This window comes from Photinus pyralis, unplaced genomic scaffold (genome assembly GCF_008802855.1).
Source record: "Photinus pyralis isolate 1611_PpyrPB1 unplaced genomic scaffold, Ppyr1.3 Ppyr1.4_LG7, whole genome shotgun sequence".
Classification (NCBI taxonomy): domain Eukaryota; kingdom Metazoa; phylum Arthropoda; class Insecta; order Coleoptera; family Lampyridae; genus Photinus; species Photinus pyralis.
In genome coordinates, this window is record NW_022170738.1 from 11845093 (window position 1) to 11857987 (window position 12895).

Below are 12895 nucleotides of genomic sequence, written 5' to 3' on the forward strand. Positions count from 1 at the left end.
CCTTCCTTTTTTTTTACCAAAAATCGACAACACCAAAATTTCTCGGGAAAACACTTTTTCTTATTAATTTTGGTGCGTAGAATCCAAAACAATTCGTACTTTTTCGATTAGACTTCTCAATCAAAATTAGTATTCAAATACCTTTGATTTGTGTAAAGTATTTACTATTTAGTATTCAAATACTTTTTAAAAGTATTCTGCCCAGCTCTGCAGGAAAGTTTTTAAAGAGGTTTCTTTGGATTCTCTTACCCCAACATTACTAACAGAACAAATCTATTGTTACTTGAATATTTTAGAGTCCAAGATCATTTTTAAGAAGTTTTGCAATAACATTTTGAGAATAGCTTTTCGTTCAAGTTCAAGAAGTAGGTTCCTGTAGGAAGTTGGATAAAAGCTGTAATTTCATAATAAATTGTAGAATGAAGCTCGCATTAGTAGAAATAAATTTTTCCCTTTTTTCCAAATAATGAAGACTTTTAACACTGATGAGGTATTCAAGGTAGAGAACATGATCAAGTTACCAAAGATTTAGTTCATATAAATTTTCACTAATAGAGTGAATTACTAGATTTATTACCAGTAGACAATAATTATTCAATTAATTGCATCTTGTAATGTGGACATGAATGTTCGGTTGTATTGTAAAGTAAGTGATAGTAATCTGCAGCTTATCTTTTTAAGCAAAAAATTGTGTTTATTAGATAACTTAAAAAACATGTGTATCAAATACTTGATTTTTGGTTTCCTTTTACAGTCTCATCAGGTTCTTCCAATGTAGAAACATACTTTGGAAATGACTGATTAATGTCACATCGCTTCAGATAAACTCAGGTTGATATCTGCAAATAAAAAGTGTTGTTAAAACTTAGCCGCCATCGTACGTGGGTGGTAAACGAGACAAAAACAAAGAAGATACTCAGTACAATATTTTTCTTTTGAGAACTACTCCACCCTTAATAGTTACAAAATTAACATGGGCTTCTTTGTATTTGTTTTTAAACAATCAAGACACACACACTCACACATAAAGATGGGACTAAGGGATTTTGCTATGCCTTTTCCAATTTTGAAAAAATATCCAGAATTTGAACATGATACAAGGACGACATCGACATGACATGCAAACAACGAATTCAAACTTGCAGCAATTTACCATATTAAACCGCTTCCATAAAAGTGCCCCCTTCTTGTTTTTAAAACCCACGCAACTGAATGACAAACTAAAAGCAAACGAGTTTGTAAAAGGTAACCCAGGCTCTGCGAAACTCCAGAAACATGGCAGAGAGTCCTGTTGGGGAAAGTCTCGCACTCCCTCTCATATCAACAGAAATGGGATTCTGCCCTACCAGGTATGTTCATTCTGCCCATACATTTATATGAACTGTTCAGACCTTTGTCAAATGATTGCAGTTGTCAACAGCTCCATGGGAGGCAGTAATCACTCACATACCTATTTTGTTATTATCTGCATGCATTCGCAAATGTGTTTCAAGAAAACCTTTGTCACCCATTAGTTGAAAATCATGCACAAGGTGTCGATGATGATGATGTGGACAGCACTGTTGGCAAAGCAAAACAAAATGCAACATACAAGCTACTTTATGGAAAATATTTTATTTAATTTCGTTTGAACACTATTTATACATAAGAAGTTCTAAATGTAATGAAAACAGAAATTTTTAACAGGCCATTAAATATCTATTACTTTTAAATGAACCACGACAAGTATCTTACAAACCTGAGAGAGGCATAATATACAAAGAATCGAGTAGTGTTTTAATTTAGGCACTTTTTAGGTCACTTAAGGATTTCCATTCTAAAGATAAGTTAAGACGAAACACAGACAATCAACACAAGTGTGGTATTTTCTCGTTCAATCACTGGTCTTTCAAACTAAAAAAAAATTCTTAAATTTACACACTTGCGCCTGCATAACGCGCAAGTGAGATATGTTACACTTGTCTCAGCCGTTTCCATCTAAATTTTCCCTAATACCGAAAAAGTAAAACACAGTAGACTTTAACGATCACAATTCACAAAGTCTGCCCCAAAGCTGTTACGAAATGCAACACCAGTTTGTCGTTAGATGCTAGCATAGAATGCCACGATCCACAGTGATAGGCGTTTTTGACACAGGCGCGTGAGGCAAATGTCTGCAGGTCGTCCCGCATTGTGGACACAAACAGTTTGTCGATACATTGTACGTACGGGTCGGCGTCTCTGTGTACGCGCCGTTTAGATTGTCCGTGCTGTAGGTTTTACGCTGCGATTTCGGAGTGTCCGAAGTAACACAGGGAAGCGTTTTACGTTGACTTAAAGGCGTAGATTTCGGCGTTACACTAAGGATTTCGGGTGTCTTTTTGGTGATTTGCGGGAATATAATCGATTTGAAAGAAATCCAGGGATGATCTAGCAATTGTTCTACTGTGGGTCGCTTTCTGAAATGAACCGCCGTGAGTAACTCGAGACTGATTGTCGTGAGACGTACGTACCTGGGGTCTACGACCAAAGCTGTGGTTATAAAGTCAATTGCGGTACTGGAAATGTCTTCAAAAAGGTCCGCATCGAAGGATAAGGCACATTTTGAGATGTTTAGGAAGGTTTGCTGTTTGTCCGAAGCACCAAACGGTGAATATCCGGTAAGTAGAACGTAGGCTAACACTCCTATTGACCATATATCGGTTGCTAATGTGATTGGTTCGTAACTTAATACTTCTGGAGCTACATAATCTGTTGTACCTGTAACAGGGGTGTTAATATGATTCGAACAGCATCTTGGGGTTAGTGTAAAAAAAAAGAAATAGCCACATAAAGACTTTTGGCTGTTATTGGTTACATTAATGCTAACACATCCTATTGGTACATATACAGAGTGTTCCCAAATATGATAGGCTAATTCTTTTGCTTATTTTACGACTAAAAGTTGACACAGGTCCACAAACGCTTTGTTACCTATCTACATTTACAGGATGTTATACTTTAACTGTACATTTGACAATTCAAACCTTTAATTTATAAACAATTTCAAATTCCAACTGTCAAAACTAATAAAAACAAGAGATTAAATAAAGTCAGGGCCTACTGGACCATTTTGAAAATTATACTTTCATTTAGCTAACGACTGAAAATTGATTTTTATTGTTTTATTGATAACCGTAAATCAGAAAATCAAATTCTTATTTTACAATCCACCCCTGGCGCACCAAAAAAAAGTTCAAGGGTAGAGAATTCTCACTACCATTGACATGACTCAGCGTAACTTATATTACAAATTTGAGTAAAATATCTCAACAACTGAAGAAGATAGAAAGAGAAAACTTAAAAAATCTTGACACCCTGTAGATCAGTAATGAAGCGTTTACAGATTTATGTTTATATTAAGTTTTAGTCAGACAAAAGTCAACGAATTAGCTACTTCCGTATTTACATCATATTTACAACACTCTGTATACCAATCACTTGAGTGGGCTACCTTTAATTGCTCTTATATAACTTAAATTTTACTAGTTTAGAACATCCCAGTAGTCCTTGATCGTCATTATTCATTAAATAATTTTTGTTTTTATTGTTGACAGTTGGGACTACCCTGACAAAGCTATTCCACATCTGTGCGGCTTCAGTCCCTAAGTTTATGAAGAATCTCTCCATGTTGCAAATAACTATGGAACTAGCCATCTATTACTATGATACTATTCAAATATGAAACGACTATGGTAGGTACTACAACCATAGTGCTGTATTCAGAAACTACCAAATAAGAACAACTATAGACACTGTAAAAACAGTAGAACTGAGAACTGTAGATAGAGATATTTGTTTATTTATTTTTGCCTTTATTTTTGAGTGGGCGGGGTTTCAGCCAAGGCTGCTCTACCAACCCAACCCACTCTACATTTACAAATATCCATGCCCGAACCTGAATTCGAACCAGGGACCCTTAGCACCACAGTGCAGCTAATATACACTACTATGCTGGTAGGGACTATGGGAACTATAGAGACTATAGAAACTATGGAAGTACAGAAACTGTGAAACAAGGGAAGCTCTAAGACCCATAGAAACTGTGGAAACCATAAAAACTACAAACACAGAAACAGCGGAAACAGTAGAAACTATGACATGCCCTTGGAGAACCCAGAGATAAAGATTGTTGGTTTTATTATGCTGTTACAATGAAAAATATGGTAATTTTCCTCTTTACACTGATCAAGTTTTGACAGTAAGATCCACAATATCAAGAGAAAAGAAGAAGGGTTCTCTGCTCATCCACATACAAGATTCAGTGGAATTATAATAGTAAAGGTATGAAATTATAGATTTTTCAAATAAGTTTGACATTATATTGGATATTCTGAATTCGTGAGCATTCAAGTTAGTTATGTAAGAGCAGGTCCAGGCCATTTGTATTTAGATTGGGTTAATCCTTACTTTTTGGGACCACTTTATATAGCTATTGTTTATTGTTTAACTCTTTTACCTAATATTTCTCTAACTTCAACTCCCTTCTCTAATACCCTGGAAATGCCGAAATCACACAATTTGATATCCTCGCAGCTATTCTCAACGGTTAACAGTAGATTTTGTGGCTTCAGGTCCAGATGTGCAATGTTTCTTTCGTGCAGATACGAGAGGCCTTCGAGTATCTGTCGCATCGCCCTCTTCGCTTCGAGTTCGCCTAGGCATTCGTCGCCCTCCAAAATTCGCTGAAGCTCGCCGCCGGCGGCCAGTTCCAATATTAAAACCATGTCGAAAGTCGTTTCGTATACCTCGTGTAGTCGTACCACTCGTCCGCTCGACTCGCACTGCAAAAGTACGGCAATTTCGTGGTATATCTCCTTAGTTATGTCGGTGGCTCGGCGTCGTTTTTTGATAAATTTCGCCGCGTACGACACGCCCGTCGCCCTGTGATTGGCCCTTCGCACCGCGGCAAATTTACCCCTGAAACAATAAGCACGATTAATTAACAGTATCAAGGTTAAATGACATGATTATTATACAATTCAACGTTCTCTTTGCATAATTCATTACGGAAAAAAGGAGTATAGTCCTAATTAGTTCCAATCTATTGAGTTCAGCTTTGCACAACCAGGAAATAATCGTAACGCGAAACAATAACGAGGATTTAGCGTAAATATGTGAAAATGATCACAGTTACGTGCGGCGATGGGGACATGCAATCGCGTTACATAATTCCTTCGTACGAGATGATCTGTGAAGAAACGGATCGTATGTCAATTAATTGAATTCGTAAGGTAATTTTTATTTAATTTGCACACGTGTTTGAAAGGGGCAGCACTTTACTTTCACTTACATGTCATTGACGAAATTCGTTACGGCAGATCATCGATTTTAATTGGAGTTTATCTTTTGGGTAAGTTTATATGGAGGTAAACTTTGGAAGCTGACTAGTTCAAATTCCGTACCTTGTCGAATTAGACTTGTTGAAGAAGGGTACTCGCAAAGAGAACCATGATAGGCTGGTCAATCTAGGCAGGTTTATACAAGTGAGGTAGAAAAAATTAGTAACAAAGTGATCTCTGCGGAAATGAGTACACAATAGGGTCCTTACTAACCCCTCAAAAATCGCACTTTGTCGCATTGGTGGAACTTGGAAAAAAATGGCCGCCATCTTGACATATATTCTTATATCCAGTGATTCGATGTCAAATAACAGCACAAGGTAGATATACGAGGTCGTTCCAAAAAATGTGCCATCTTGAAACAAGCACAATGCAGCATCTGGTATAAAAATACTACAGCAACGCTCTCATGTGTTCGAGCGAGTAAATTGATGAGCAAAAAAGCGCAAGTGATTCACGTTTTTAGTTTCGAAGTTGAATTTGTAATTTTTCGCGCATCATGACTTTGGTATGCCTCGTACCGGTCTAAGTTCGAATGGATGAGTAAGTAAAATGCATCTGGATGAAAATAAATCAATCGCAACGAGCGGACGGATTTTTGCTCGATCTCTTCGCCATATGGTCGAGGGCATTTTAGAAAAATCCTCTCGTACATCTTCTCACGGACGCGGCGGTAGGTCACTTTAGGGTCATTCGCGTTTCGCCCGCTAAGGATATCCGATTTTCGCAACACCGAAGGACATCTCAATCGTTACAAGCATGCCCGAAGATGGACAACACAATGTAATCTATTTTTAATCGAAGCCTACTAATTACTCTATTCACACCGGGCATCTCTTCAATCTTCATCCGATTGCTTATGATTTACAATGCCATTACGTAACTTTTCCAATCAACGCATTCAATTTCGCGGCCCTCCCCCCAATCGAATTGTGAGGATTGCGTTTTCGGAATCGTCTCGCGCATCAAAGATCGTTAACACTTTAACCGTCGTCGTAAATGACAATTGTTTTCTTTACGGTCAATTAAAAAGCTTTTAATACAACGATTCGTTAAGTGTCATTTATACAAATTGTACACGCTCGTCAATTTTTTACTCTACCGATCGTTTTATTATTATTATTATAGCGACGCGGTATCGTTTGTAACGTATGGGAGACGTTCTTCTATTGTTAAACATGACGTTAGCGCAACAATCGCGATTCGAGAAAAAATCTCGGAGCTATCAAGTGTTTACAGTTACGTTGACATCTTGCCTTAGATCTGAAATGTGTACAAGGAGCGTAATTAAGTCCTTATATGTTCAGCGTGGCTCATGGTTTCTATGAATGAGACCCCCTTTTCGAGGTGTTTCAGTTACGTAAGATCTACACGTGATCAGTAGGAAGAGATATTGTGTCTTTTGCGTGGACTTCATGAGTTCACACAAAAGAATAAGTGAGGTACCAGTACCTCCGTCTGGGCAAAAAGGTCATGGTGTTTTCAGAACACAACGGCCAATAGGGTGTGGTTTGTGGGGTTTTGATCACATCTTCTCTAGAGGGGCCCCCCCCCCCCCCAACATCCACATTATTCATATTTGGTTTTTATTTAAAGAATTTGCTACTGCTTTCAAGTTTCATACTCTATGACGTTCTTCCACCTGCTCTTAACACCTATCTCCTCAAGCATCTTTCACCTTTACTTCATGTCCCCACACTGAAAGAGACATTTCTCGTCCCTCTTCCACACGTTCTTCATTTACGCCTCTTTTCTCCATATATCTTTCACTGTTCCCTTCGAGCCTCCTGGATTTCACAGGGCCTGAACGTGCTGGTTGCGTGTTTTGGATGAAAACAAAGTCAGCAACAAGAGTTCAACGTAAATTTCGTACAGAGTATGAAAAGGAACCTTTCGTTTGAAGTGGTTGTAGGCTTGTAGCATAACTCATAAGAAATCTCCAGATCCAGAAACGACGGCCATTTTGAAATTGTGGGCTTAGTCCAACTCGCGAATAGAAAACAGCGAACAGTCAATTAAAAGTAAAACAAATGTATATACCATATCAAAAAATGCGTACGTTCAAAAAAAAACCTTCACAACATGAGGGTCGCCACCGTATTCTTTTATCACTTGCTTTTTCACCTCCACCAGAAACGTACGCCACTACATTCTCCCTGTTAATACCAACCTAATGGTAATGCATCATTTCCAGCCGAAGGTATAGTCATGCATTCTTTTCCAAATTTTCCAAAGTAAATTTTGATTCCGTGGTTGTTAAGAAAAAATACAAAAAAATGTAAATTTTGAAACTTTTAGAGGCATGCGTTTTAAACGAAATATTTTTTGTTTGAACTTCTTTTACTATCCATTTTTTTGACATTTGACGTTTCGTTTAAAATGCGCCACCCTATACAGGGTCATTCTTGACGAGCGTCAGTTAGAAAGATATGGAAAACCTTTGAAAATGAAAATAAACTGATAAGTTCTTTAAGAGTTTTGGCACATGATGAATTGAACTAATATATTTTCAAAATGGCGTCACTTCCGGAAATACCGGCAGTAGCCATCAACTTTGTTATTTTAAATAGGGACTCTCTATTTTTTCTACATTTTCGGATTCTACGTCGAATTTGGAGTACAGCGATACTCCATAGTTGACCCTTTGCTCCAAGGGCTTCGTCGATATTCAAGTTTTTATGTCAAAAATTGAATTTGCAGGGGTCATTTTAAAAATTTATTATTCGGAAACGATATTGCAACACAGTTTTCACTGATTTATTAAAGAAAGATCGAATTTTCTTATGGTATGCGTAACAGTCTAAAAAAGTGAAACTACGTCACTTTTTTAAAGCTCTCAACTTTTACACTTTTAAATATCCATAACTCCATTTTTTCAAATGGCCCCCCCCCCCCCCATTTTGATTTTCACCCTTGTTTTCCTTTTTCCCAGTCCTTTAATTTGATACAAAATGTCAAAAGCTGCTTCAAACGGTTTCCGAGATATTCCATGTTTTAGTTACTTCTTGTAGCTAATTGATAAAAAAATTAATTCGCTTGATGTTATTCTTTTGTTTTTATTATGATAATGTTTAAACGTCAAATTTGCAGGAATAACGGTATGTTTCAAACAAAAATACAAAAAAGGAAGCCTGTGGTAGACCACCGTATGCATACGGTGGAATCATTGTAAACGATCTTTTAGAGCCCTTTTTTAAGAGAATGTCCACTCTCAAAACACAAACACACAAATTTGGTAAAATGATCTAAAAAGATAAGGTTTAGAAATCCCCGAAAAATGTGTTAGTTTTTGAGATAGTTTGAAAAAATCGGATTTTTCGATTTCACGAACTATTTTTTTCTGGTGTTAATATTTGACTTCGCCAATGACACTCCTCCACAACAACTTTAAAAAAAGCGCAATCGCAATTAAATCATTGAATTCATAATAAAAAGGGGTAGAAGAATCGAATATTAGAGCCGTATTTAAAAAAATTAAGTTGATGATGGTTCCACAATAACGAAACGTCGGATTAAAAAAATTAGCCTTAAAAAGCATTAAAATTTGTTGTGGAGATATGTCATTGGTTTCGCTATAGGTCAAAATATTAACGCTATAGAAAAATAGTCCAAAACCTTTTTCAAAATATTTAAAAACCAAAAAACGCCATCTTCTTAAACCTTTGATTGCTCAACTTTTATCCCACTTAACCAAATTTGTATCTTACTAGAATGCCCATAATATGCCCTATTCTCGCATGCAGTGTATAAGGCTGGCCCCTCCGTTTAAAAAAAACTGAGTATACTTGAAGTTGGCCACATTCCTGAATCTCTGACTAAGGTGTTCAATGATATTGTGAAGAACATTACATTACATACCTCTATTAAAAATAGAAAAAACCCTGATACAGGCTATAAGAGGAAGAGGGAAACATCTTTCGCAGTCAACACAGGAAAAATTGAGATTATTATAAACTGCGCACCGTCGGCCTTCTGTTTATCCCAATTTTTGTCTTTGGAATTTGTTAGTTTATCTTAATGCCTAAAAATATCATTCATAAACAAGCATCTACTGGCAAATTACGTATCAGTCTTGGAAATTTTCTTTGTAGGACCTAATTTTATCTTCGCCCATTTGTCACTAACATCAAGGCCTTCTTTAAAGTTTAAACCAAATATTTACAATTTTCCTGTATGTTTACAATAATTAATTTTGCCACACACGTCGCACGTTGATCTCTCTGCACAAAGAAATCGAGTTTTCTCATTTTCCAACCGAACCATTCAGTGCCCAGATAAAAACGTATAAGTCATAACGAAGACTATTATTTCTATGAAATAGCGATAAACCACTAGGCGAAATCCAGTGAAAGTGTTTAATATTACCCATAAATTTTGGCTGCCATAAACTTGAAACACCCAGGTGACCGTAGAAAGCAAGGCCTAAGATCGAATTTTGAAATCTCCCGAATTGCGTAACGGACGTTTATCGCAATTGACATATGTCCAACTCTCACCACCTCTCGTTATTAGCTTATTTACTCGCGCATGGGTTGGGCTTCATTAATTATTCCATATCTATGAATTTCACACCGTCCGCAGCCAACTTAACCTGAATGGTGCGTTTTTTTTTCCGCACGAATTTTGAACCCACGCTCGTTTCGGACGACGCGCTTTCTCTTTTCCCAGTTTCATCGCCAATTAACCCGCTTTACGGGGTGGACCGTGAGTCACGTTTTGAACCTCGATGACCCAACCGCCGCCGCCCCGATCTTATTTTTGTTTTGCCGGAACTGGACGTGTCAACGCGGCTTCCGCGTTTGCATTTCTTCTGCTCTGCTCCCATAACCGTTATTGCGAGAGATTATGGAAACTGGAACGATAAATTTCTATAATGTATTAATCATTTCCCGTTGATGTGCCTATTTCTTCTTCTTTGCCTTATAACTATTAAGCACCATCTCACGTAAGACCGTTTCCATAAATGTTATTGTTGGGAATAAAACGACGAAACGCGTACATGACATAATTTATTGTTTTTTATGGTCTTTGTTTTAATGCTTTAATAACGGGCGTTAGAATTGTACGATCGTGTTAGCATTGGCTTTGTTAAAAAGCAATTACGGTGACAATGACTTTATGACCTTAGCATTGACTCGCCCCGACAAATGCGAAATTCCACCAAATATGGAAATCGCCCATTTTTTTTGTGTTTCCGACCGAAATATTTCGTCTCTGCCAGCGCATTCCTTCGGCGTCGGGACGCTTGCCAAGAATGCGCGGATCTCGTGAATGCAACTACTCGTACTAACGACGACGGGCGTCTCCGTCTAGACGCAGATGCGCCCATTCACTCGCCTGTCGGCGCCGTCCGCCCACGCGGCCGCTAAATCAATTTTGGGCCCACTTTGATTAAGTTGCTCGTCTGAGTAGAGTGCGTGTTGAACACGACGTTTTTAATTTCGTAATTTATTGAGGTTATGTAAAGCGAGACGCCGTCGTCTTAATCAAATTGTCCACGCTTTTCCGAAACGGATAGAGCTTTTACAACTTCCCGTTACGTACACGGGCCTACGTTCAATTTACGGAGACCGGCGTGAGCGTTGTTCAACAGACTGATTAGGGTGAATAAATAAATATAACGGCGAAACGCTAAATTTAGTCGGTATATAATAAAAACGAGGCGTATTGACACGGTTAACAACCCACGGGCCAGAAAAAACCCCACACTCCGACCAGAATTGGCTCGAAGGACCAAAATGACATTTTCATTACAATAACGACTTACTTACGTTGCATAATCGCGAAGATGTAATTAATGAATCGTTTTTATATACACGTACAACTAAAACGTGGTGCCACAATCGTTCCGGTTGTCAATGGGACATTAATTTCGAATGGCTCTGCGAGTCACGAACCGTTCACCCTTACCTTATTACAGGTATACTTTCTGACTGGAGCCATCCCCGTCCGAAAATTTTTATCAACAAAATCGACAATGCCATTGTAACCTGTATTAAAAAAATTTCACTTCTGTCTTACTAAAACACAGACTTCACTTCACTTGATTTCTGTGACAATTGTTGATTGAGGGGTAGGTTTTCACTGGAAGTTTCATTATTAATGATTGGTACGTGATATAATGCTTCCACTCGAAATCAATTCGTACTTATTCGATCAGACTTCTCAATCAAAAGTTATGACTAGAAACCAATTTCGAAAAAAAATTCAAAGGGCTGTAACTTTTGAACTAGTAGCCTAATCTTGGAACTGTTTGAAATTATGGATTCTACAGGCCACATTCTATAAAAAAAAATTTTTCCGGGTCGATCTGAAACAATTTTTTTTTCGGGGTTCAAAAAAAGGCAGTGTATAACCTTCCTTTTTTACCAAAAATCGACTACACCAAAATTTCTCGGGAAAACACTTTTTCTTATTAATTTTGGTGCGTAGAATCCAAACAATTCGTACTTTTTCGATCAGACTTCTCAATCAAAAGTTATAGACTAGAAACCAATTTCGAAAAAAAATTCAAAGGGCTGTAACTTTTGAACTAGTAGCCCAATCTTGGAACTGTTTGAAATTATGGATTCTACAGGCCACATTCTATAAGAAAATTTTTTTTCCGGGTCGATCTGAGACAATGTTTTTTTCGGGGCTCAAAAAAAGGCAGTGTATAACCCTGTGGATCATAATGGCCCGTTGGAAATTTATAAGTATGTGCTGTATTTAGTTTCTTGCACTATTAATAAATTATTAAAACGTTTCTCTAATTGGGGTTGATGTTAGGTTGTTAAAAAATTCTGTATTAATTGAAGTGTTTTACAATGAATTTATCATTTTTTGTCATAGCATGAAAGTGCTGAAATACAATGAGGCGACGTACCTCGTGTGGATTGTATATTTTGTTACTATTTTTGTGGTGCACCTCAGAGCTACTCCCCCCCCCCCCGCCACATTACTACACTAATACTTTAATGGCCCGTAACCTATGCAATTCCACCTGGCCCGCAGTTACCCAGTCCGCCCCTGCAATTAAGAACTAAACCGAAAGGTTTTGTAATTATTGGAGATTTTCAGGATTTGCTTAAATATGAGAAAGACCTTATCTAATATAGGTACAGGGTGAAAATTTTCTCTGGAAAACTGTTTCTTCAAAACAACCAACACAATGTACTATTTAAGAATATGTATAATGAAAACTAATAGTTAAAAATAAAATCAAAAGCTTCTTGAAAAAAATGTCATTTTGAAGATATATTCAGTGTTTCACACAAAATGTTCATCCTGTATGTAACAAATATTCAAAAAATGTAAAGAATGTGCTCAAGAATTCTTGTCAAATTTCGCAAACAAAAAAAATATACGATTTTCAGTAGAGGAATTTTTTGACACTCGACTCACATTCGGAAACCAGAATTTTAATCCGGCTCATTTCAATAGCACTGATCGTTGAAGTCGTAGAAATCGATTGGCCAAGGTTTGACATCGCTGTCTCTTTCCATTCTCGAGTTAGATTAGAAACAGACAAACAGATAGACGGACGGACGGAATTA

General features: G+C 37.4%; 1 protein-coding gene across 2 annotated transcripts in view; it reads right to left on the reverse strand.

Annotated features, from left to right (window-relative positions):
* Nucleotides 1–686: 686 nt before the first annotated feature.
* The window catches only part of LOC116175840 (death-associated protein kinase related-like), a 78010-nt gene continuing 65801 nt past the window's right edge, over nucleotides 687–12895 (reverse strand). Inside the window, exons 2-5 of one of the 2 annotated variants that reach the window (XM_031494167.1) lie at nucleotides 4478–4938; nucleotides 2493–2739; nucleotides 2209–2438; nucleotides 687–839 (exon numbers count right to left, since the gene is read on the reverse strand). In XM_031494167.1, the coding sequence (XP_031350027.1) occupies nucleotides 808–839; nucleotides 2209–2438; nucleotides 2493–2739; nucleotides 4478–4938 (970 nt within the window). In that variant the 3' untranslated portion in view covers nucleotides 687–807. Of the gene's footprint in view, nucleotides 840–1958; nucleotides 2439–2492; nucleotides 2740–4477; nucleotides 4939–12895 lie in introns of those variants that run through there. The other variant, XM_031494166.1, reaches the window with a different exon arrangement.